General features: G+C 50.4%; 1 protein-coding gene across 2 annotated transcripts in view; it reads left to right on the forward strand.

Annotated features, from left to right (window-relative positions):
* Positions 1-21,079, forward strand: part of MECR (mitochondrial trans-2-enoyl-CoA reductase) — a 30,839-nt gene extending 9,760 nt beyond the window's left edge. For both annotated transcript variants that reach the window (XM_007103090.4, XM_007103091.3), the window contains exons 2-10: positions 3,677-3,774; positions 4,239-4,370; positions 11,189-11,332; positions 13,986-14,088; positions 15,127-15,229; positions 16,204-16,277; positions 18,377-18,437; positions 18,602-18,674; positions 20,104-21,079. In XM_007103090.4, coding sequence (XP_007103152.2) covers positions 3,677-3,774; positions 4,239-4,370; positions 11,189-11,332; positions 13,986-14,088; positions 15,127-15,229; positions 16,204-16,277; positions 18,377-18,437; positions 18,602-18,674; positions 20,104-20,261 — 946 coding nt within the window. In that variant the 3' untranslated portion in view covers positions 20,262-21,079. The remainder of the gene's footprint in view (positions 1-3,676; positions 3,775-4,238; positions 4,371-11,188; positions 11,333-13,985; positions 14,089-15,126; positions 15,230-16,203; positions 16,278-18,376; positions 18,438-18,601; positions 18,675-20,103) is intronic.
* The last annotated feature ends 4,200 nt before the right edge of the window (positions 21,080-25,279 follow it).

The following is a 25,279-nucleotide window of genomic DNA, read 5'->3' on the forward strand; positions in this document are numbered from 1 at the left end:
TTTTGTTTTTGTTTTTTTTTGCGGTACACAGGCCTCTCACTGCTGTGGCCTCTCCCGTTGCGGAGCACAGGCTCCGGACGCGCAGGCTCAGAGGCCATGGCTCATGGGCCCAGCCACTCCGCGGCATGTGGGATCTTCCCAGACCGGGGCACGAACCCGTGTCCCCTGCATCGGTAGGCGGGCTCTCAACCACTGCGCCACCAGGGAAGCCCAGTCTCCGTTTTTATTTGCACCCATCGTTCAGGGGTATTTTCCTAAACAGCCCAGGACCAGGGAGAGCAAGTACCAGCCTCAGTAGCTAAGTCCTTGGGGTGTGAGCCCCTCCCCTGACTCCCTGACTGTCTCTTTTGCACCACATTTTCTCACTAAAGAGGAAAATGGGATAATTTCTTTAAGAAGCATTCTCCAGCACTGTTGTGGTCCCAGATGCTGTGCTGAACACTGAGTTAAGACTAAAAGTTCTCTGCCCTCCGTGAGCTTATAGCCTAGTAGGGAGACAACACACATTCTGACTTTAAAACTCAGTGATAAGTAAAAAGTACCCTGAACTGAGTCTGAAAGACCTGGATTCAAATCCGAATTCATATCTGCACTCCAAAATCCAGAAAGCTCTGAAAACTAGCAGTTTTGTTTTTTCATAACTCATTTGGAGGCAAAACCTAATCTGGAGTGAAGTTTTTATATGGTCACTGTTCAACCCACTTAGTGTGAATATTCCTACTTTTTGCTTCAGGAACAATGTGTCTGATGGGAGTGCTGCCCATCCCCCAGGGAGAGGTGCAGATAACACACGGGCCTGAACTCTGGAGGACATCCGGCCTCAGGAGTTGGAAAAGGAATGTGAATTTATGCTTTGTGATCAGTTGAAGAAAATGTATGAAAAGACATCATAAACTAGATGGTCTTAAATGGCATAGTCACCCCATCTGCGTAATAGGAGCCCTGAGGGTGGAGCAAGTGATTTTTTTCAGGGCCAAGAAGAGGGTCAAAAGGTGCTTTAGGGGAAGTAAAATTTCAGCCAGGTCCTAAAGGGTGAGTTCAATTTCTCACTTTGCAGAGAAGCTGTGGGAAAGGAATTCTGGGCTGAGGGAAGAGCGTGTAGAAAATGTGCAGGAAAAAATGTCTTTAAGTAGCTTGAGTACGTGGATTCTGTCAGCTTACAGAAAAACTCTGATTATCTGTCAACCTGCGAGAGAGAAGCGGTACAGATAATATAAAGGGGCAGCTAGTCCACAATCCATTTGCTCTGGGCAGGATTTTTCTCTGGAGTGCAGACTTACATATGTGTTCACAGAGAAACAGTGCCGTCTGGGCTGATGCCTCCCTGCTTATCCTGGTGGGGAGGCTGTGGAGCCCTCCCCCTGCCCCCCAGCTCCCCAAGCAGGCCCAGCAAGGGTCAAGGCTGCCCACCACTCCAGGCTTCTCTTGCAGACCTCTGCGTGATGTGGGGTCAGCCCTTCACCAGCCGGCTTCTCTAGCGTCAGACTGCCAGGTTCAAACCATATCAGCCATTTACGACTTTTGGTGGCCTGAAACAAGTTATTTATTGCGCCTTTGTTCCTCGGCTGTAAAATCAGAATAATATGAAAGCTCACACGGAAAGCACTCAACTGCGTGCCTGACGGGTACATACTCAAACAGTAGTTATTATTACGAGGACTCTCCCTCCTCCAGCTATGTATAAATACATACATTCCTTAATACTTAACCTAAAAGGGAAAAAAAAACCCTTTCTGTATTCTCTCTGCCCTGGTCATCAACTCCTTCCTAGTTAACCATTTTCTGTAGAGAGTGTTTTTATTTTGATTTTTTGCAGCTGTTTCTCAATCATGGTAAAGCATGGCCTCCCTTACTTTGGTCATAATCCAGTACAGGGATTCCCAGGTTGGGTCCCCAAGGGTCCTCGTAGGCAGTCAGAGGGATTCCCATGCTAATTTCAGGTACTGGTTTAGAGCAAGGTAAGTAAGAGAGCCAGCGCTGAAAGTGGATAAGCTCCACCCTGACCCATTCTCTTACACTGCGTAAGTTTCATCATCTCCAGGAGCCTTCATTTCCTGCTTGATAGAATGGGAAGAGTCATACTTTCATCACAGGGGTGTTACATCTTAGATTATGTGTTTAAAGCCCTTAGCACAGGACCTGGTGTATAATAAACACCTCACAAATGCCTGCCACAGTTATTACTACTAGTACAATCCATTTCTTAGAAATCACACTTTTACCCCAAGTGGAGCCTCAGGTATTATTAAAAGATCAGATTTTAGCAAGAAGTGGGTGGAATTACGTCAGCTTAGTGCAGTGACACTGTTGCCTAATGCTAAGAACCTCTGGTTGGCTTTTATATGTGCCTTTGGTACGTAAAAATAAGGAGAATTATTAACAAGTACATTTGGGCAAAGAAAAGCACTGCAAACATGAAGTCTTAGAGGTATGGAGAGAGACAGAAAAGGAATCTCTGATAGTTAAAAGTCATGAGGATCCATTGGTCTAATACACTGATCAGTCCTTTCTGGTTGGAAGGTCTCCTTTTATTAAAAAAAAAAAAAAAAAAAAGCACGTGGGCATTGCCACTGGGCCGGTTTTACCCATTAACGAACATTCCAGTGGATAAAGACGTTAGTCCCCTGGTGTCTACAGCGCACACACTGTGAGCACTCCGAGTTACCACACAGGCTTGAAATGGGAAGAGCGCTTGGAAGTGCTCAAGTGCAAGTGGGGGTGATGGTGGCATCACCCCCATTTTACACACGGAGAAACGAAGGCCTAGAGCAGGGAAGAAACCTGCCTGCGGTGACGCAGCCATCCTGTGATGGAGTTTCACACCTGAGGCCCGCAGCTCTCCATCCAGCATCCTTTTTTTTTTTTTAATTTATTTCATTTATTCATTTTTCTTTTTGGCTGCGTTGGGTCTTCATTGCTGCACGCGGGCTTTCTCTAGTTGCTGTGAGCAGGGGCTACTCTTCATTGCGGTGTGCGGGCTTCTCATTGCGGTGGCTTCTCGTTGCGGAGCACGGGCTCTAGGCGCACGGGCTCTAGAACACAGGCTCAGTAATTGCGGCGCATGGGCTTAGTTGCTCCGCGGCATGTGGGATCTTCCCAGACCAGGACTCGAACCCGTGTCCCCTGCGTTGGCAGGCGGATTCTTAAGCACTGCGCCACCAGGGAAGCCCCAGCATCCTTTCTGACAGACCAGATCCTCATCCAGAAGGGACATCCTTCCAGGGGGTGAACCACAGTCACCCAGGGAGTTCTTTCCCAACTCCATGGGCCATCTCTATTTCCCTCACCGCTTGGGGTGCCCCTTATCTGGAGATTCTGATTCAGTAGGTCAGCCCTGGGGCCTGAGAATCCATAATATTGGTATACCAGGTGATTCTCAGCATCGCTAACCACTACTAACCCATGCCCGCAGGAGATTTAGCTATTTTCTGCGCTAGAGTGGGTGGTGGAGTGGAAAGGTCGCTAGGGACTTTCCACTTGCAGTTAATGAGCATTACCCTGTGTCCTGTACTAATTCCTTATAGCTCCTCTCTCTTTCTTAACAACCCTAATTCCTGGGCACACAATGGCAGCTCAGAAATTTTGCTGCCTGACCTACTTTGGGGAGATGATTAGAGCAAAAGACTCCCTGGCTAGCCTGGCTGACATGAACATCTCTCTCTGGCTTTGTGCTTAGACTGAAGAACCTGGAGCTGGCTGCTGTGGGTGGATCAGACGTCCATGTGAAGATGCTGGCGGCCCCTGTCAATCCATCTGACATTAATATGATCCAAGGTAACCTTGGTTTCTGTGGCTTATGTTAATTGGCTTTTTTGCTTAGCCGCCACCTCGTTTTCATTCCTCCCCAGGTGTGGGTGTGAAATTCCTGTGATTAGCAGCAGCTGTTCTCCAGATGAGCCATCTACAGACTGTGTGAGCCCTCTCTGGCCTCCCCTCCCTGGAATGTGAGGCTTTTTGAGTTAGGAAGATTGTAGCGGGGAGCAAACCAACCCTTGTGAAGTGTGCAATATGCTGGGCTCATTTCCTACATTATCTTATCTAATCTTCATAATAACCATGAAGCTGAGGAGTATTATCCCCCTTTACAAATGAAGAAGCTCGGGCTCAGAGAGGTTGGTTAGTTACACAGCTGGTCAGAGGCAGAGGCCAGAACAGGCTGAGGTCTGTCTGACTCCAAAGTCCATGCTCTTTCACTGCCCAAGCTTCACTGGATGATGCTCTGTGCTCTTCTCCCTTAGGAAATTACGGCCTCCTTCCCAAGCTGCCTGCTGTTGGAGGGAATGAAGGTGTTGGACAGGTCGTAGCAGTGGGCAGCAGTGTGACCGGGGTGAAGCCAGGAGACTGGGTGATTCCAGCGAATGCTGGTTTGGGTGAGTTTCTCCAGGTGTCTGCGGCTTTTTGTTGTTTCAGATCCTATTTCACCCACGTGGTACACGTTTATTATTAAACTGCACAGGGTTTATTATTAAGTCCATATACCCACCTCCAGTGGGGATGGAAGCTGGACCAGGAGAGTGGCAGTTCTCTTTCTTTTGCTCAGGAGGTGATACACCTGCTCTCCTCACTGTGGGCGCATGTTGATCGGAGCTATGAGTCTCTGAATCCCTACATCCCTAGGGAATGTAGGGTGCAATGGGGAATCAAATAAGACAGCCCCTTCCCTCTAGGAGGTTAAAATCTAATTGAAGAAATCTCCAAACCAACAACCTCCATAAAGGGAGTGCTGCAAGTTCACAGGAAGCAGAGGGCACTTCTGGTGACTCTGTGTGAGACAGACACAGTCTTAAGGAAGGATCAGGGCTTCATGGAGGAGGCTTCATTGGAAGGGACCTTTGATGGATGAATTTTGGTAGGTAGAGATGTGCCCCAAATTGTGGCATTTAGAGGAAACAAAATGAGCAAAGACACAAGGGTGAGTTTGGGAAATGGAGGAGAACCCAGTGTAGCCACAGCAGAGGATGAGCACGTGAGAGAGGACAGCAAAGGCGAAGGGGAGGTTACAGAGCAGGTGGGGCCACCTGGGGAAGGCCCTGCGAAAGCCATGCTGAGAGTTAGGGTTTTCTGTGACATGTGGTAAAGAGTCTTTGGTGAGATTTGTGTTTTCATACGTGGTCGTTTTTGAGGCACAAACATTATACAAATGGATCCTGACAGGAGCCACAAGAGGGAAGCAGGGCTGACATCCACCCCATTGGACATATGAGGAACTGAAACCTAAGAAGAAGCCCTTGTCCAAATGCAAACAGCTAACTGAAAGGAGAGCCCCTTGGACTCTTGTCTCCTCCATTTTTCCCGCTACACTCCAATGAGAGGACCCTTTGGGTTATAACTTGCAGAGAGTCAACTCAAACTTGTTTTACCAGAAAAGAAGTTAATTGCTTTGTGGAACTGGGAAGTGCAAGAGATGGAAGGCTTCAGGCACAGCTGGATCCAGAAACACCAATGCTATGAGACCTCTTTCTCTTATTCTCATTAGCTCTCCAATGAGATCTCCACACACAGTGATATAGGAATAGCAACAAATATTGACCACTCCCTTTGTACCAGGCACTGTTGTAAGCACTTTACCTATATTTACTCAGTCATTCCCACAACATGATGTAGATACTGTTATCATTCCCATTATGCAGATGAGACTACAGTAAATGTAAAGGATTAAGCAATTTGCCCAAGGTCACCCAGCCAGTAAGTGGTAGAGGTAAGATTCAGACCCACTCTGATATATACCTTTCATAGATGGCCACCAGCAGCCTGAGGTTTACATCATCCTGAGAGCAAACAAAGAAGCATGTCCTCCACAATGTGTCCAATACAACCATATCCATCCCCCAGAAGGGCTCTGACCAGCCCTGTCTGGATCCTTGCCCATCCATGAACCTATCACTAGGGAGTGGGCTTAGGCCATTCCAATTGCCCTGGCTGAGTCTCTTGCCAACCTCTGTGGAATAGAGAGTGAGGCTTTGTGGTCGACAGCCCCAGAGGTCAGGAAGGAGCAGTTCTAGAGAGAAAAATGTACCAGGCAAGAGAAAACAGTACCAGGAGTCTACTAGAAGTTTTTTCCTTCTCTGAGATCAGGGAAGTGCCAAGAATGGCCCCACCCTCTCCGAAAGTCCCCTGGCAGCGAAAGAGCATAGCCAGGTGAGCAAATTGAGATCTGTAAGGATTCACTGGATACTGACTGGTGCTTCAGGCCAGGACCCGTGCAGAGTGAAGGGCACACAACGTGGGTCAGACACAGTCTCTGCCCTCAAAGTGCTCTTGGCTGGGAATGGGAAAAGAGCACTTAATACAGTGCAGTGTCATGAGTGGTGTAATCACAGGATGAACACAAAGGCAAGAGTTCCCTATCTTGGGAAGCATTAGGAAAAGCTTCTCAGAGAAGTGATGCTTGAACTGGGTCTGGAAGACAGTAGAAGTACAGCCAGGGGAGGAAGGGCTTCCCAGGCAGGGAATGCGGCATGGGCAAAGGTGTGGTGATGGGAGAAGGCAGGGCACCATCAGCACTGCAGGTAGCTCAGTATGGCTGGGTCATGGGTGGGTAGGGAGAAGTGAGATGAGGCTGGAGGGGTCGGCTGGGGCCTGGTCGTGGAGGGCTCGCATCCACAGTCATTGGGGACCCGATGAAGAGTGAACATGAGGAATGATTTGATCAGATTTGTGCAGTGCAGAGAATGCTCTGGAAGGGCAGAGGGTGGAGGCAGGAAGCCAGTGAGGAGGTGGCTGAGGAATCCACGCTTCAGACGATGAGGGCCTGAGCAAGTAGTGCTGTAGGACTGGAGAGACGGGGTGGGCCTAGAAGCTTGGTGAGATTGGAGAGAATAAAGGACACGTGCCAGGTGTGTGCGTAATTGCACGTGTGTGGGGGGTGATAGCCAGAGCAGGGATTTCTCCCCGGAGGAAAGGTGATTCTTTTAAACCAGGTGCCAGTCGGAGAGGATGGGGATGAGGATTTTATGATTGTCAGGATGCTCATTAACTCAGTTTATTCAGTAAACATTTTGTGAGCATCTGAGGATGCCAGGCTCTAACATACAGCAGTGAACAGACATGGTCTTTCTTCTAGTGAAGACTGCCGTTTAGTAGAGTAGCAGTCATTAAAGAGATAAGTCCTCAACTGGCCAGATCTTGGGCATTTTTCATGCACTGAGCTACTCAGCTGTTGCTGCGCCTGTAGCCAGCTTTTTCCCACATGCAGCCAATCCCAAGGGAGACAGAGCCAGCTAATGTGTGAACTGGCTTTCTCATTGGAAACACTCAAAGCCCCCTGAGGCAGCATGGGGCATAGCAAGCACTGGCCTGGGAATGAGATACAGGCTCTCCTTCCACCACTACCACCCCACCACCACATGACCTTGTTTAAATCACAACTACTTTGAGCCTCAGTTTCCTCATCTCTAAAATGGAGCTAATAGTCGTTGCGTTGTCTGTCTCAACTGAGGGAATACATACAATGACCTTTGCAAACACTAAATTTGTGGCAAACTTTTTTCTTAAAGGGAGAATTAGTAAATATTTTAGGCTTTGCAGGCCATTCCACTTCTGCTCCACCTTGCCAATGTAAATAGCCATAAATAATGCATAAAAAGTGGGCTATGTTCCAATGAAGCTTTATTTACAAAAACAGGTGGTGAGCCAAGTTTGGCCCATGGGCCATAGGTTAGGGACCCCTGCGTTAGATGACAGAGATGGTTAAGGGTCAGGTGCACGTGAGTGCAGAATGGGAGTCCTCAGAACTCGGGCCTGGGAATTCGGATCAGAAAAGGAGATCAAGGAATGTTCCACACCTACTGTGTACCAGGCACAATGACAGTCTGTGCAATGTCATCACTTAATCTTCACACTATAGTGGGAGTGTTATTCTCCGCATTTTATAGATTAGAAAAACTGCAACTCAAAAAGGGTGAAGTGATCATTAAAGTCAACACAACTAGTGAGTGGCAGAGCCAGGGCTTTTAAGCAGTTCTCTCCAACTCCAAAGTCTAAGGGTTTCTACTTTAAAGCCCTGGAGGCTGACGTGGGTGCTGCCCCCATCCCATCCCACCCAGGTTCTCTTAAGAAGAGGATTAGGGACTGCCAAGCCCCAGAAATCCGTGTCAAGGGTTGGGTTTCCATTGTCCTGCCACTAAGGGGAAGTAGAAAACACCTTTGATTTCACGCACAGAAAGCCATTCACTAAGCATCTGGCACAGTAGAGTACAGTAAACGTTGACTAAGATGAATGAGGGTGATAGTTATGAAGATGACGCTGAAGATCTGAAAACCAGGCTGCACGAAGCCCAGAGACAGACAAGGCGCCTCCTGGACTCCAAAGCAGTCCTTCAGTTTTTCAACCTCTTATTTCCTCAGCAAGAAATCTACTCTGGGATTGACACAGCCTTTAATAAAGAGTGTTCCTGCCTCCTATCGCCAGTTCCTGGCCCCTAAAGCCCACCTTGGTTCTCCCCTCGTACAACACAATTAGCGGTCTAGGCTGGCCCCTGCTCCCCACACTGGACCACGTAGAGCCAGGGCACTGTCAGAACCCCAGCCACTGGGTCATGAGTCACACTCGAGAGCTTTGGAAGGGTAGGCCGAGGGCCCCTGAGACATCACAGACACCAGACTCCAAGCCAGCAAGGCTCCGGGTCGTTTCCCTGAGGTGACTTAGCAAGTGCGCTACGAGCCAGGGCTTGAATCTGCATCTGTCTGACTCTCTGCTTTATACAGGATCCCACCTGCACAGGTGAGGACCTGTCACCCTATGCTCATCAAATCCTGTTGATTCTATCTTCAAAACATAACTCGAATCCATCTACTTTTCCCCATCCCCACTGCCAAAGCCTAGGCAACCATCACCTCGCATCTGGGCCCCCTGATCAGCCTCCCTGTTCCCGTTCTGCCCACCCCTCCGCTCCCCTGCCACAGTCTTTCCCACGCAGTAACAAAGTGATCTTAAAGCATAAATCCAATCACCTCAGACGTCTCTAAATTTAGAAGCTTCCTGGGACTTCCCTGCCAGTCCAGTGGTTAAGACTCTGCGCTTCTGGACTTCCCTGGTGGCGCAGTGGTTGAGAGTCCACCTGCCGATGCAGGGGACGCGAGTTCGTGCCCCGGTCCGGGAGGATCCCACGTGCCGCAGAGCAGCTGGGCCCGTGAGCCATGGCCGCTGAGCCTGCGCGTCCGGAACCTGTGCTCCGCAACGGGAGAGGCCACAGCAGTGAGAGGCCCACGTACCGCAAAAGAAAAAAAAAAAAGACTGCGCTTCCACTGCAGGGAGCACAGGTTCGATCCCTGGTTGGGGAATTAAGATCTCACATGCCATGCAGTGCGGCCAAAAAATAAATAAATAAATAAAAAAGAAAAAGAAAATTAAAGCTTCTTATTCACTAACATAAAATCCGTTCTTTATGCCATGACCCTGAGCCCTTATGTTTTCCAGACTGCAGGCTGTGACCCATTAGCGAAATCAATCCAGTGGGTTGCAAACAGAATTTTTCTTTTGTTAAAGTTGGTCAGAATAGAATAGAAAATAACAGTACATCACATAGAGTAGGGTAAGTATTGTTTCGTGAAACTTCGGCCTCTGTTATGAATCTGTGTACGTGTACGTGTATTTACATATGTACATGTACTGAGTTAGACTGTAACACACGGTTACTGTGAGTCAAGATCATAAAAGCCTGTATGACGTCCGTCCAGCCTGTGCCACGTCAGCCATGTCTCCAGCCACTCTTCCCACCATTCTCTCCCCTCCAGTGTGCATTCTTCCTGCTCCATTCCTATGTCTGTCCTGCCTCAGAGTCTCTGCACATGCTTCTTCCTCCACTGGAATATTCTTTGTGGATTCTGAGAGGCTGCATCTCTATCCTTCAACTCTTAGCCTGTCACCTCCTCAGAGAAGCTGTCCCTGACTCCCATCTAAAGTAATTCTTTCCTCTCTCTCCCTCCCTCCCTCTCTCCCTCCCTCTCTCTCTCTCTCCCTCCCTCCCTCTCTCTCTCCCCCTCCCTCCCTCTCCCTCCCTCTCTCTCCCTCTCTCTTCTCTCTCTCTATAAAGAACCGTCAAGTTTTAGTGCGCATTGCTAATTAGTCAATTTCTCTCTGCCTTCACAGGCTGGCGACTTCGCCGCTGAGCTGAAACTGCTAATTTCTGTGACCAGCTTTTTTCTTAGCTGTGATCTGGATGAATGAGTAGCTGTCTCACAGAGATGACAAAAATAAACTCTAATCCCCCCCAAAATTCCCTCCCTCTCTCTCTCTCCCCCTCCCTCCCTCTCCCTCCCTCTCTCTCTCTCTCTCTCTCCCTCCCTCTCCCTTTCTCTCTCTCTCTCTCCCTTTCTCTCTCTCTCTCTCTCTCTCTCTGTATAACTTAGAATTCTTGTACTTGCTCGTTTGTGTCTCACCTGTTCTGCTCCACTGGAATGAGCACACTGTGAACGTAAGGACTGTTGGAGGGGCCTGGCTCACAGCCGGTGCCGGATGGGTATCTGCAGACGGAAGGGGGCAGCCCGGTGAGCTGGGCAACAGGGCAAGTCACAGCCTCAGTTCCTGCCCTGTTGAGTGAGAACTTTAAATTGGACATTTTGTTATTCTTTTGTCTAGAACTGGAATGTGGGCTGGGGTTAATGAGCATTTTTTTCCAGTTTACAGGATTGTTTCACTTCCCATATCTCATTTGATCTGTGCAACAGTTCTTGGGGGAGGCCAGTCAAGGCTCTTCTTGCCAGTGTCATCTACATATTAGAATAACCAAATCTCAGTGACTTAGTGCTGTGCTCAGACTAGCAGACCAGCAAAGCCAGGTCCCACACCTCGGCCTTTGAATTTGGCTTTCATGCTTTTTTCCATTATACCACCCGAGTCACCCTGCCTTAGGTGAGAATGAGGGCCGAGTGGGAAAATGGGGCTTTCTCAACTTCTCTTGCCCTGGTAATGATGTTGCTGTCTCACCCTCAGACTCCAGTAGTTTGAGATCCTCAGCCACCTGCTGTGTGACACTAGCTAAATCTACTGGTAACTGATGTGGGAATAACACAGTCTCCCTAACGTAATTATCATGAGGACTCAGACATTCAAAAAGGCTTTGGGATTTTCCTTTTTCTCCAAGTATTACTGAAGTCCGCTGTCCTCGATGCCTGTCCACTGAGGAGGGGGAGTGGGGTTGGGCATGGAGGGGGTCCTTCCTTACTCCCCTGGCCTCCCCCCACTTAGGAACCTGGCGGACCGAGGCTGTGTTCAGCGAGGAAGCGCTCATCTCGGTTCCGAGTGACATCCCTCTTCAGAGCGCCGCCACCCTGGGCGTCAATCCCTGTACGGCCTACCGGATGCTGATGGACTTTGAGCGGCTGAGGCCAGGTAGGAACCGTAGTGGGTGGGCAGGCGGGGCACTCGTGACTGGGGTGTGACCCATGTCCCGACCCTGAGGCCTGGGAACTTACCTGCGAGGAAGACGGCCCCAACCTGGGTGGTGGTGTTGCTTTACGTGGAAAGATGTTAGCTTGGATCCTGGAAAACATGCTGAAACTTCATGAGGAGTACACCCTAGAAAACCGCTGAAGGGTCACATTCCCTAGAGCTTGGGATGGAATTCTGTCATTCAGCAAAATCGTATGGAGCTGTGCTGAGCTCTGGGGCTACAAAGCCAGACAACATAGACACAGTCCCTGTGTTTTCAATAAAATGCTGAACTTAGTGTTAGTCTTTCCACTCAGCACTGCCAGAGCACTTTCCAGTCCACATACGTGCCTTTCCATGCATTGCCCCGTCAAATGCACTGGACGTCAGTACGGTGCAATGAGGTCCACAGCACAGGTCTGAACCCCAGCTTCGCCTCACTAACTGGGAACTGACCTCTCAAATCATCAGACTTTTCATCTGTAAAATGGAGAGTAAGGGGTTCTGAGGGCTCACTGAAACATGCCGTGTGACACTTAGCACAGGGCCTGGCATACAGCACAGTAAAGGTGCACTGCTGTTATCATTCTCCCTTTTTATAAATGAGGAAACTGAGGTCCAGAGAGGTAAATTATTTGCATGAGATCACTCAGCAAGGAAATGACAAAGCCAGGTGTTTTATTCCAGGTTCCCCTGAAAGCAGAGCCTAAGAAAAGAACTGGGGGCCGACAGTTCGCTGGGGAGGTGACCCCAGGAAGCAGGAGTGAGGGACTGGGGACAGGGACAGGGAAGGAGGAAGAGCCAGCGAAAGCTGATTCCTGCCGTGGGCAACCGGGGCCCAGTCCTGCTGGGGACCCTCCACAGACCCTCACAGAACCCTCCTCAGAATTAACCTCCAAGTGACAGGAGGCTGGGCCAGTTACCCACCAACTCCCGTCCCCCGTGGTTGGAGGGTTACCCCACACACCACACATATCCGGGAGCTGGCAGGGGCCCTAGAGATCACCCAGTCCAGCTCTGTCATGCCGACGAGGAAACTGAGGTGAAGAGATGCCAGAGTGTGATCACCTTCTGTGGCAGCTCTGCGTAAGTCTGGCTGAAAACCAGTCCCAGCTTCCTGCAGAGACAAAGGCCGGTTCCCCCAGCTGTGGCAGAGCAGCCCTAGGTCTCTTTAAGTGCAGAAAGCCAGCAGGTGTGATCAGGGACCTTTGCTCAAGTCCCAGTGCAGCAGATGTTTTGGTCGCCTGCATCCTCTCCCCTCAGACCCCCTCTGATTTGGGCTGCAGCTGTGGTTGTCACATCAGGCTATTCTGACACCACCCACCTCAAGTGCCCATGGTGTATCTCTCCACTTTCCTGCCCCAGGGCTGGTGTGAAACATGTGATTTTGACCCAGATAAGAATTACACTTTAAATTGTCATCCAGTACATAGACGTATATGAATATATATGTAATGAAAACCAAAGTTTCATGGAATAATATTTACCCTCACTATGTGTGATGCACTCCACTATTTTTTTATTCTATTTTCCTTGATTTTAACTTTAAAAAAAAAAAAACTTGCAACCCACTAGGTTGGTTTCATAACCCACTGATGGGTGACGATCTGTAGGCTGACCCTAGCTAAGGAGGGTGGGCCTTCTTCCAGAAAGTCCTCTGTCTCTAGCACGAGATCCCTGCCGCCTCTCTAAACCCAGATAGCATTTCAGGGGAACAGAGCCCCTTCCCAGACACAACAGCACTGGGCTCTAATGAGGAGTACCCCAGTGGGTGCTTCTAGGACTCCTGTTTTATGGGGGAGAAACTGAGGTTCAAAGAGGTCAGGACTCATCCCACCCCGTTCACTTTCCGTTACAGTCAGTGGAGAAGCTGGGACTCACACCCCAGTATGTCTCGTTCCAGAGCCCATGCTTTTCCCAGCATGGCCCATGGCCTCCCCCGTTGGCTAAGTCCAAAGTTAGGCCTTGGCTTTGACCACAGACTATCTGGAGGTTCCTGTTTCAGGGGCTGCCAGTTTCTCCAGTGCAGCTCTAATCCCATTTTGAGGCAGTGCATCTTCCCCTCAAGAAGCCGCAGACTGTTGATAGAAATGGACTGAGATAACAACCAAGTATAAGTCAGGGCTGACCGTGACCATTAACAGAGACAGCTGCAGAGTGCTGTGGGAGTGCACGGGGGAAGAATCGGGGAAGGCTTCATGTAGGAAGCCACACTCGAGCTGTCCTTCGAAGGATATATAGGATTTGAAAACGAAAGGAGATGGAAAGAGGAAAACATTGCAAGCCAAAGAAATAACCTAAGCAGAGACTTGGGGACATAAAAATTGGGAGGATGATGAAGGATGCAAAATCATTTACACAGCAGGGTCTAAGTTGCATCCAGTGTGAACTCTTGAGTTGCTGAATCCTGGCAGGCTTCATGGGTGTTGTAGAGGTTTGGGAGGCACGGGAGAAGAGTGAGCAACAGTCCAAGTACTGAGAAGGCTCAGCAGCCAGGTCCTGGGTCCTTTCAGAGTCTGAGGACTCCACCTCTGGCCCTATAATAGGATCCTAGGCTGGAAGCCCTTGACCTATTATTACAGGTCTCAACTTGAGTCTCTTCCTGGCTCCACAGGGGATTCTGTCATCCAGAATGCATCCAACAGTGGAGTGGGGCAAGCAGTCATCCAGATCGCCGCAGCCCTGGGCCTGAGGACCATCAACGTGGTCCGAGACAGGTGCGTGGGAAGGCCTGATCGCAGCACACCACTTGGGCCTTTCCGCCTGGTACCCGCGGGTGCCCATGTTTCCACCAGGTGGCGCCCTTGCGTAAGCGGTCTTCCTTTCCTGCGGGCGGGAGCTGGCTTATAGCTGAGTCAGCCACCAGCCCTGAAGTCCAGTGGCTTTTGGCTATAGGATGAATGAGTCTGAAATGTAAAGGGAGGGCAGGAAGAAGGCCCTTAGCGAACAGCTAAGAGTTTCTGAGACTCTTGACTTGTGATAAACCTCATGTTTTTAAAACCACAGTTCACATTTGGGAATGTTTTAAGCTGTGTTATTCTTTCTGTGAACCGACTAACCGAGAGACCTTGTTTCCCTTGCATTTGTGTGATACTTTGAAGTGCACTAAATACAGATGTAAAGGAGATGGGGCAGGTTTGTCATCAGAGAGAGGAATCCACTTGCTCAGGAAGACACAGCAAACCAATGACAAACTTAGCTTCCCAATTTGTTCTCTCTCCATCATATCATCCAACTTCTTTAAACCTCATCATCCACGCACGTGGTCGTGTCTGTTCAGGGAAGCCCAGCCTTGGCAGGAGAACTGATACTTGCTTCAGTTCCCCATCCCCTCAGTTGTGCTAACAAAAAAAATTGTTCTGTTTGCCTTGGTAAAGAGGCTCAGAGCCACTCCTGGACCGGAGTGTGTTTGCACAACACTCTGAAAAGCCCCTTGAAAAGAGGGGAAAAGGAAGCAGAGTTTGTCGTTTCAGTGGAAGAAATCAGGAAGTGAAATGACTCCTCCCTGAGCCCAGATGGTTTCTAGCGTCCTTGAGCTGACAGGAGCAGTAGAAACCACCCAGCGCTCTCTCACGCCAGTGAGGAAACTGAGGCCAAGAGATGCTGGCATGTGATGAGACTGGTGGCAGGCCCAGCTTAGCTTCCCACAAAGAGAAACTCGGGCTCTCACAGCTGTGGCAGAGGGGTCCTGGGAGCCTTCCGTGGAGAAAGTGAGCAGATATGACCGAGGACCTTGGATTGTGTTTGGTTTCCAGACCTGACATCCAGAAGCTGACCGACAGACTGAAGAGTCTGGGGGCCCATCATGTTGTCACAGAAGAGGAACTAAGAAAGCTTGAGATGAAAAACTTCTTTAAGGTACCAGTGATGAGGGACATTGCACCTCCATTCCAGGTCCAACTCCCTGAAGAAAGAAATTCACTTGAATTAGAAAAGCTGGCACTGGCCCCATGTCTCCAGAATCCTCCCTTTGTCTCTTTTCGTGGAAGGATAAAGCCATTCCCTCAGCCAGGGGAAAGCATGCATTAAGTGCCCAGGGCTGTGAGGGGGCAGGAGAGACAGACAAGGTTTAGGGAACCCTGTATGATTGGTAGTTTTGAATGTTAGTGGTGGACTACATCAGCCCACACAGCCGAAGTGAATCTCAGAGCTGGGAGAGAGCTGAGGAAACTGAGGCACAGGAGGGAAGAGAAAGAAAAGGAGTCACATTTCCAAAGCATCTGCCTTATATTTTATCTGATAATCCCCACAAAAGCTCTACAAAGTAGGTGCTATCTATTTTATAGGTGAGAAAACGAAGACTTGGAAAAAAAGAAAGGACTTTACTGAGACCACACAGTCATAAGTGGTGGAGTCGGGCTGGTCCCAGGCCTCTCTGAACTCAAAGCCCTTTAACCCTGCCCAGCACACCTAGTAAGTGACCGAACCACGTCTCAGCCTCTTATCACTGAACCCTGGAGGGACTGGACACACACTTACTTGAGAACACACGCCTCTTGAGAACATTTCTGAAGCAGTAGGTCAGCACATCTAATATAAACTGAGTTGTAAGTGCTGAGAAGAGGGGGAAATGAAGTCCGTCAAAACAGAACATAGGTGCCCTTTGTCTGTTCTTTCCCAGAGGAGGTGAGTTTTGAACAAAATCCTAAAACAGGTAACAGGATTAAGCTGGTAAAGAAAAGGCCCTTCCCAGACAGAGTTGGAAGGCATGACTGTCCCACTTTCTTCGCTCCTTCCTGACACAGCCCTTGGGCCAGGGAAGTGCTGTTTAGCAAGCTTCAAACCCCACCACAGAGGGGTAGCTCGCTCACCGCAGGTCCCTTCTTTTCCAGGACGTGCCCCAGCCTCAGCTTGCTCTCAACTGTGTCGGCGGGAAAAGCTCCACGGAGCTGCTGCGGCACTTGGCGTAAGTCCCTCGGCCCCGTGGGTCCAGTGCACAAAGGCGCCCTCCCGGGATTTAGCCAGGAGGACCACCGAGTGACCAAGTCCCAGTGGCCAGTGCAGGCCAAGGCCAGGTCAGCACGACCCTGAGTAGGAAGATGGGACCCACGTCACGTCCTAGTTACCTGGGCCCTCCCTTTCTCAGCCTCCTCCTTTACAGATGACCATCCGGCTCTGTTCTCCTGGGGACCCCAGAAGTAGACTCCTGGGCGCTCTGTGATAGGGGAACGGGTAAGGATTCATAACCTAGGGGCATCTGAAAAAGTCACTTAGTCCTAGCTTATTAGCTTTTAAATTTTTTATTAGCTTTTAAAAATAGATTCTAATTTTAAAGGTAACATCATGCTGTTACAAAACATCTTGAAAGCATGTAAAAGTACAAAGGAAAAATTAAGCACAAAGCTTACCTATCATCCCACCACAGAGGGGGATGACATGTTGACAGTGTTGACAGTGCATGTCCTTTCCTTCTTTTTTCCTTCAATATAAACTTCTCGAATTGAAGGGCGCCTGAAAGGACACTTCCCAACTAGAGCACCAACATTCGTTAACTCATATTTGCTAGCACTCAGTAGCCACAGGGTACCTAGATGGCTGAGACACTGAGGGAACCCTCTAGAACTTAGGCTGGATGGGAATTTGGGTCATGTGATCAGAGAGCTGTAGTCACAATCACAGAGTGTTTACCACGCACCAGACTGTGCAGAGTGCGTGATGTACCCCTTCCACAATCGCCTAGGTGAGGGGTACTGCTCCCATCCCCATCCAGACGAGGCCCAGAGGGGGTAGTCAGCTTGCCCGAGTTGCGGTGGCTCCGAGCATACCTCTTCAGCCCTACTCTGGGCAGCCTCCGAGGCCGACTGCCATCCCCACATGGCTCGTGCTTACTAGCTGTGGACCTATGAAAAGTTAAGCAATATGTGAAAAACGATCCAGGTCTCAGTCTCTTCATCAGTAAAATGCGGGGATATAAACCCTTTCTGCCTCAGAAGGTGAGTCCAGGGGGCTCTGAGGTCTATACACAGCACTCTACAAATGAGAGGTGGACCCCAGTTTTCTCGTTTGTGAAATAGGAGTCATAAAAGTCCTCCCTTGGGGTTACTGTGAGGATTCACTGGCCAGCACATGTGAAGTACTCAGACCTGTGCCTGGCACATAGTAAACACCCAGTATACGGTAGCCATTCTGATTAGATCAAGTGTAATGCGGGTCCACAGAGGGAGGGCTCACCCCCTCCAACCATGCAGGAGCTACTTTCCAGAGCAGGTGGCAGTTGAAGGGAACTTAAGACCAGACTGGCCCCCGGCCTCAGGCACAGAGAGTTACCTGCCTCTCTCAGCAGCTTCTTCCATCCTGGAGTTCACAGAGCCTCCCTTGTGTTGTCCCAAAATGTACCTCGGGTCTTCCTTGATCAACAAACTCCTAAAAGAGCCAGGGGAGTGGGGAGGGGAGCACAGGTTAAGTCAGGCACGTGAAGTCCTAGCTTACGTTTTAAAAATTATATGAGCCCCTCTCCTGTTTGACCGCTGGGGCGGGTGTGGGTGTCAGACAGCAGGTCCTGACAATCGCCATTGTCCTCTGCACTGTCCACACCATTCCTTAGCTGCGTTGTCTCACTGGAGCGTGTACAGGAGAGGCAGCGTGGCCCGCTGTGGACATGTTGCCCAGCGTCATACACCGACAGCGGAGTAGAGCCTGGCCCGATCTACTTCCGGCTCCGCTCACGACTCGGGTTGTGAGCTTTGCTCCGCGGAGTATTCTTGCCTGCAGCTCTTCCGCAAAGCCTGACTGGGAGCTTAACTCTGGGCTCCCAACCCTGGCTAGACATCGAGGTCGTCTGCAGGGGGTGTTTGCTTGCTTGTTTGTTTTCTGTCGTTTTTCATATAGAGCTTTGCTTCCCAATTCATTAGGTCTGGGTCGGGCCTAGGAACCTGTATTTTGAACCCTTCCCAGGGATTCTGAGAACGAGGTTTAGGAACCAGGGTTGGAATAGATGCATTGTAACTGGTTCAAGAAGGGCTCTGTCTCTCCCTGCGACCACTCTCTTCTCTCTGGACCCTTCAGGCCTGGAGGAACCATGGTGACCTATGGGGGGATGGCCAAGCAGCCTGTCATCGCCTCTGTGGTAAGCTGGTGGGGCAGGGCGGGGGAGTGCCTGGAGACAGGGGCCTGGACACCACCGTTGTCTAAACTCAGGCAGTGCCCCCCGCCCCTGGGGGAATCCATACCTTAAGCAGTGCCTGAAGTTCTTGCCCTCAGAGCCCCAGTATGTCCTTCCTGTGCCCACAGAGCCTGCTCATTTTTAAGGATCTCAAACTTCGGGGCTTTTGGTTATCCCAGTGGAAGAAGGACCACAGTCCAGGTAAGTGGATGATGGCCCCATTACCAAGGGTCACATGAGAGGGCAGTGCCTACTGCAGAAGTGACCAGCCACTCTGAGCCCTGGAGAGGTGATTGGACCCCCAGGCCCACAACAGGATAAAGGAAAACAGTCTTTAAGTACAGCTACAGTCAGCAAATAGTTATTGGACTAAAATGGGCTAATCCTTGGGGCACCATATTGAACAAGGCACCCCCTGCCGCCCTCATGAGGAGCTGGCAGTGGGGAAGACTGCCATGGAAGACAGCCAAGGAAAGAGGACAGACTCTGGAACCGGCCTGCCCAGGCCCAAATCCTGCTTCCACCATTACTGGCTATGGGTTCTGCCGAGCGAGCTGTGGGACATTGGGCAAGTTACTTAACCTCTGCCTCAGTTTAAATGTCATAATTGTTTAAACTACTGTCAGCTCTGTTTGACACAGGAGGAAACAGAGGCTCAGAGTAGTTAAGTAGCTTGCCCCAGGCCATCCCCACCTAAGGGGTGTGCAGCCAGGATGTAAACAGCCAGTCTCTCTGACTCCAGAACCTGAGCCAGCACACTATTCTTCCTCTCCTGGAGGACTGGCTCCCCAGATTGTGACCACCACCAACCCCAAGCTGAGCTGAGGAATGGCGTGGAGTTATCCCAGTGACGGGGAGGGAAGTGGTCGTCTGAAGGGGGTGTTCCAAGCAGAGAAAATAGCATGTGTAAAAGCCCATCGTAGAGAGTGGGAAGCCGGACAGATAGGTTGTGGCCAGATTACTAAAGGCCTTATAATCCTCTTTAAGGAGCTCAGACTCGATCTTAAAGGGAAATGGGAGGCACTGAAGTGTTTTAAGCAGGGAATACGATTCGATTTGAATGTTGAATGAATTGATGTCTGTGAAAAAGTACTTCTCAGCCAAGGCCTTCACGTCTCATCTTCCTCTACCATATTGGGTCCTTAGTGGGAGGCAAGCCCGGGAGGGGACGTTGGTGGCTTCTGCTGGTGCTGTTCTGAGGGAGCCTGGGCTCTCCCTGAGCAGAGCTCCTCTGTTCCACATCTGTTGGTGTGCCAGGCACCTCCCACCCCCTCCCCGTGCCTCTTCTGGCTTCTGCCCCTCTGAGTGATTCCGCCCTCCCACCATTCAGGACTCCCCGTTACACCCAGGCAGGTTCTGTGGGCCTGAGCCGTCACAGCCACCACTCTGCCTGCCCATAAGCTCCTGGGGCCGCTCCCCGTGCTTCTGTCCCCACCCTGGCCCTCACTGTCCTGAGCACAGGCGGGCACCAGGCCGCCTCCACAGCGGCCGCCGTGTCCCTGGCCGAGCCCAGGGCTCTCGAGGCTTCCCTGGAGCCCAGCACCAGCCCCTGCCAGCAGGGGAAGCCCGCGTGTCCCCTCACCGAGCCCTGCGGTTGCTCCCCCGTCTGACACCCCCCAACCTCCCACAGACCAGTTCAAGGAGCTGATCCTCACGCTGTGCGATCTCATCCACCGAGGCCAGCTCGCGGCCCCTGCCTGCTCCGAGGTCCCACTGCAGGACTACCAGCGTGCCTTAGAAGCGTCCATGCAGCCCTTCATGTCTTCCAAGCAGATCCTCACCATGTGATGTGATAATCCCAGAGGAGCCGGAGCCAAGTGGGAGGGGAGACGGATCAGCAGGACTGGTTTCGGGCCCCCCAGGTGGGGCCCTCCACCTTCCGCTGGCCGCTCCTCTCCCCACTGTCACTTCTGAGTCGGAGAACTGGGAGGCCGGCCAAGGCTTTCCCTGGGGCCAGCCTCCGGGTATCTCATACAGTCCGAACTTCCTAAAAAAACAAACAAACAAAAACCAATAGAAGTCACCCCTAATAGGAAGGACCATCCCTTGCCAGCTCCCAGCACTAGAAGCCCCCCTTGCCCACCCTCCACCTGTCCTCCAGCCATCACTTCCTGACCGCCCTGAAAGCAAAGCCTTGGCGGGGCTGGCAGGTACAAAAGCCAGTAAAACAGATCTCTGCCCTCAAGCCCTCCAAGCCCACAGAGGAGAATCTTCTAAAAAGGAGGGTTTGACTCATTCTCAGGTGGCCTTCGGCTCAATCTGGGACAGGGGAAGGATCAGCTCCACAGAGGAGTGAATGCCAGGCTGAGAAACCAAGGAAATGGGGTCTCAGGTGCCTGGACCGTCCTCATGGAACTTCCATTCTAACTGGGAAGACAGGTGTTACACCAGTGGTTCTCAACCTGAGCTCATTTTACTCCCAGGGGACACTGTGGTTACCATAATTGAGGGGGTGCTACTAGTGCCTAGTGAGTAGAGGTCAGTGCTGCTGCTACAGCATCCTACAGCGCACAGCACAGCCTCCCTCAGCGAGGGCTTATCCAGCCCAAATGTCCACAGTGCCGCTGTTGAGAAACCCCGCATCAAACCCCTGGTCCCACGACAGTTACCATAGTGATGAGTGTGCAAAAGAAGACACGCGTGAGGTGCTGTGAGCGCCTAACCAAGGTCCTGTCCTAGGCCTCCCTGAGGTGAAGCTTGAATGTGGGCCCTGAAAAATGAGTAGCTTTATTCAGAAAAAGAGAAGAGTTTGACACTATGTGAGTTTTTGGTGTTTGCGTCACGATCCACTCACTCAAAGCAAAGAACTAGAGGCTTTGGGGTGTCTCCCTCATCACCTGGCCCTCTGTCCCTGAGCTCTAGAGCCTCACTGCGGGGGAACTTATTGAGAGCCTAGCATGTGCCTGAGGCCAGGGCTGCCCGTGAGTGACGTGGAGCTGGCCCGCAAGTAGCTAAGCCTAGTGCACAGGATACTCATGAGGCCGCGGATACGGAGGTGTTCGGAGGGCCGTGGGGACACAGCAGCTCTGCCTGAGGGTTTAAGGAAGGCCCCCCAGAGGAAGTATGGTCACAGCCAGTCTTAAGACCCAGCAGGAGAAGGTGTACCAAGCAAAGCCAACAGCACTCGTGAGAGTCTGGCAGCCCGGTAGAGCCTAGCAGTCGGGGAACTGCCCACAGGCAAGTACAGCTGCTGCCTAGGACGTGGGGGGAGTATGGAGACTGAGATGGGAGCAGTGGGCAGCAGTCAGAGCAGGAAGGCTCGCGACTTGCCCCCAAGACGTGGGGGAGGCACTGAGGGATTTTAGGCAGTGGAGTGATGTGGAAAACTGGCTCTGAAGGCTAATTACATGCCAGCACATACGTGGGCCCCGGCATCATCCTCTTGCCTTCGGGAGCATCTTGTGTGTCCTCTGGAGAAAAGGACTCGGCTTCATCCTGGGGCTGGGAAAGGTCTACAGGTGCCCTCTGGGTAAGATTTGCCACCTTGTACACCTGGGCTCAGAATCAGCCGCAGCTCACCCAAGTCCCTCCCGTTCTGGAGCCTCAAGGTTAGTGGGATGGATGATTTGTGCAGTTGGTCAATGTGGGAAAGTGCAAAAAGTCTGAGAGGGAGCGGGAGGCTGCCCAAAGCCTACAGGAGTGAAAGTTAGGATTAGGTTCTGCAGGGGGACTCCACAAGGTTGGGCTTAGGGGATGTGATGAGCCTGCAGCCATGGAGAAGGATCAGGCCCCTGGTAGAGACTCAGAGTGGGCAGACAGTTGGGAGGAAGGTTCATAACACCACATCACGGTTAGAGACCTCGGGGGTGTGCAGAGTGTCCCGGGAATAGTACCTCTGGGGGTCCGGAGCTGATTTTTTTTTTTTTTTTTGGCTGCTCCGTTTGGCCTGAGGGGTCTTAGTTCCCTGACCAGGGATCGAAATCATGGCCCCTGCATTGGGGGCGTGGAGTCTTAACTACTGGACCGCCAGGGAAGTCCCTGAAGCTGGAGCTGACGTTGGGCTTTAAAGGATGATAATATTTTCTCAGGCAGGGGAGGGAGACAAGCATTACAGACTAAGGGACCAGGCTAAGTTATAGAGGCAGAACATTTATGTCAGAATCTTCTCGTTTTCCCCAAATGCCATTCTATTGCTAAGAATTAAAACTGATGACTCTTAGGCGGGCACATGGTGGGCTGGAATAAACACTGTTTCCCTGCCTCCCTTGCAGCTGACAAGATCTGGCCCATGTGATGTAAGCAGAGGTGCTAGGTGTCCATTTCTTAGGAACCTCTAAAATATAGCTGGCATCCATCCTGTACCCTTTCCTTCCCCTTTCACCTTCCTCATGTCTGGGATACAAACATGGAATTTGCACAGCCATCTTTGACCATGTTGAGAATGGGACAGCAACAAGATCAAAGGAGCCTGGGTCCCTGAGACCCAGAAACGCTGACTGCCCACCTGAGGACTTGAGAAATAAGCTTCTGTGTTATTTAAGCCCCTAGTGTTTGGGCTTTCTCTGAACCTAATCATAAATGATACATATTCTATGATTTAATTTATATTGAAATCCTGTCAATCCATCTGAAGCTGAAAATTTCACAAAATCAGTCTGAATTGTGGCAGTGTGTGATTCCCAGCTAAGGAATTTGGACTTCACTCTACTGGCAGTAGGGAACAAAAGATTTCTGAGCCAGAAGATCAAAACTGTGGTTCAGAAAAATCCCTCTGGCAGCAATTTGGGGGGACAGTTTGGAGAAGGGAGGCACTATAGAAAGATAATCAGAAATTCCCAGATAAGTAAAGTCTCCCTAAATTTTGAAGACCAATGTAGGGATTACCAACATTTAATAAGGCCAGCAGAGGAAAGGAGCCTGAGTCAAAACAATGTCAAAAGGGAATCTGACTTAAGATGGATCATCGCTTCCCTACTTAACAAGTATAGGAGATTGCTTTTAATTTTCAGGCTGAATAATCTCTCTGTGGAGTTGGGACAGCTCCCAACTGGCCCACAAAGTAAACAATATACTTTTTAAATGGCTGAAGGAGGAACTCTGGCTCCAGGAGACCAAAGGAGGACAAACAGGCATGACCTCCTAAACCAAAGCTTGGGTGCACCTGAAGCCCTGAGGCTTCATGACTGGCTCTCCCTGTTGTCTTCTGGAATCATCCACCCACCCTTCAACTGCCTACAGCCACTGTCATAATATTGATGACTGTCTGGTGTCTTGGGACACCAATTAACCCTGCTTTCCTCGGGGAAAAAACCGATGCCCGGAAGAAAGAGGTTCTTGCATTAACCTGTGTGTGCCAGGCATCTCTGCCCTGGTACCTGGAAGCTGTCAGCAGCTCCCGCCAGCCCCATGCTTATTGGCAGGTACCATGCCCTGGGTAGGACGCTGGGCCCAGCTTGGGCAGCTGGAGGAAATGGTGGAAGAAGAGAAACTCAGTCCTGGCACAGCATCTACCTGCATCTGAAGGCAGGAAGATCCTGGGAAGACAGAGGGCCCACCTGCAGGTGAGTTAGCACCCTCTGAGAGGGAAGAAAGCTTGCCCTATGTCCCTGACCCTTTACAGTGTACGGGCACTTCCACACGTACCTGCATTTGATTTTTACAACTTCCCTGTGTCACTGAAGTTTTAATATCACCACTTTTCAGAAGAGGAAGATGCTGAGAGAGGAAGTGAGCTGCTCAAGGTCACATACCAGGAAGCAAGCTGGCACCAGAAGCCAGGTCCCCTGACCCTGTCTGGTCAGCATGCCAGTCAACCCCAGTTCCTCTGGCCCCGCAGTTGGCCTTTGAGCTCCCTCTTTTCTCAGGACTCCTTGATTTTGTTCAGTAATAATTGACATGTCACTCAGAATTTCCCTGAGTCTATGTCTCACGGGGAAGCATGAAAAAAGGAGAAGCAGGAGGCCACTGAAGTAATCCAGGTGAGAACTCATTCACTTATTAATTCGGTAAATAGTTTGAACACCCGATATGTGAAAAGCACTGTCAGAAGTGCCAGGGATACAGCAGGAGCCAAAAATCGTGGCCCATGATACCAGGAAGCTTACATTCTAGTGGAGGAGAAAGACAGTGAATAAGTGAGGTAATAACAGAGTGTAGCAAGTGCTGTGAAAGAAAAAATAAAGTGATATCATAGAGATGGGGGGTACTTGAGAGAAGGTGGGCAAGGAAGGTCTGAGTCCTGAATAAGAAGTCAGCCATGTTCCAGGCAGGGGGAGCAGCATGTTAAAGCCCTGATGTGTGAACAATATGACGAGGCCTAAACTGGCTTAGTTAAGTGGGAGTGAAGTGAATGGATTCGTGAATATTTAGAAGGAAGAATCAACAAGACAGAGTGAATGAGGTGCGTGAAGGTGGAACTTTGGCACCTTCCTGGAAGGAGGTGCCACTCGCTGAGTTAGCAAGCTCCAGAAGAGGAGCAGGTTTTGGAGACAGGTATTTCGGTGGGTAGGGTTCTTTCCCATCTGTACAATAGGTTGAGCAGATTATTTAACAACCAAGTTTAGCACTGGTTCTTCATGATACAGGTACTATGATCCTCACACTTTACAAAATACCAAATGGATCAGGACTGCAGCATAAAAATCAGTTCTAAAAGTAACAGAATAAACCATGGGAGGTTTTGTTCGTTTGGCTACGCCCGGTTTTATTTGCAGCACGAGGGATCTTTTTTAAGTTGCAGCATGCGGGGTCTTCCTTGCATCGTGGATTTATTTATCTATCTATCTGCACCACATCTTAGCTGCGGCATGCGGAATCTTTAGTTGTAGCATGCAAACTCTTAGTTGCGGCATGCATGTGGGATCTAG

Source organism: Physeter macrocephalus, chromosome 3 (genome assembly GCF_002837175.3).
Source record: "Physeter macrocephalus isolate SW-GA chromosome 3, ASM283717v5, whole genome shotgun sequence".
Classification (NCBI taxonomy): Eukaryota; Metazoa; Chordata; class Mammalia; order Artiodactyla; family Physeteridae; genus Physeter; species Physeter macrocephalus.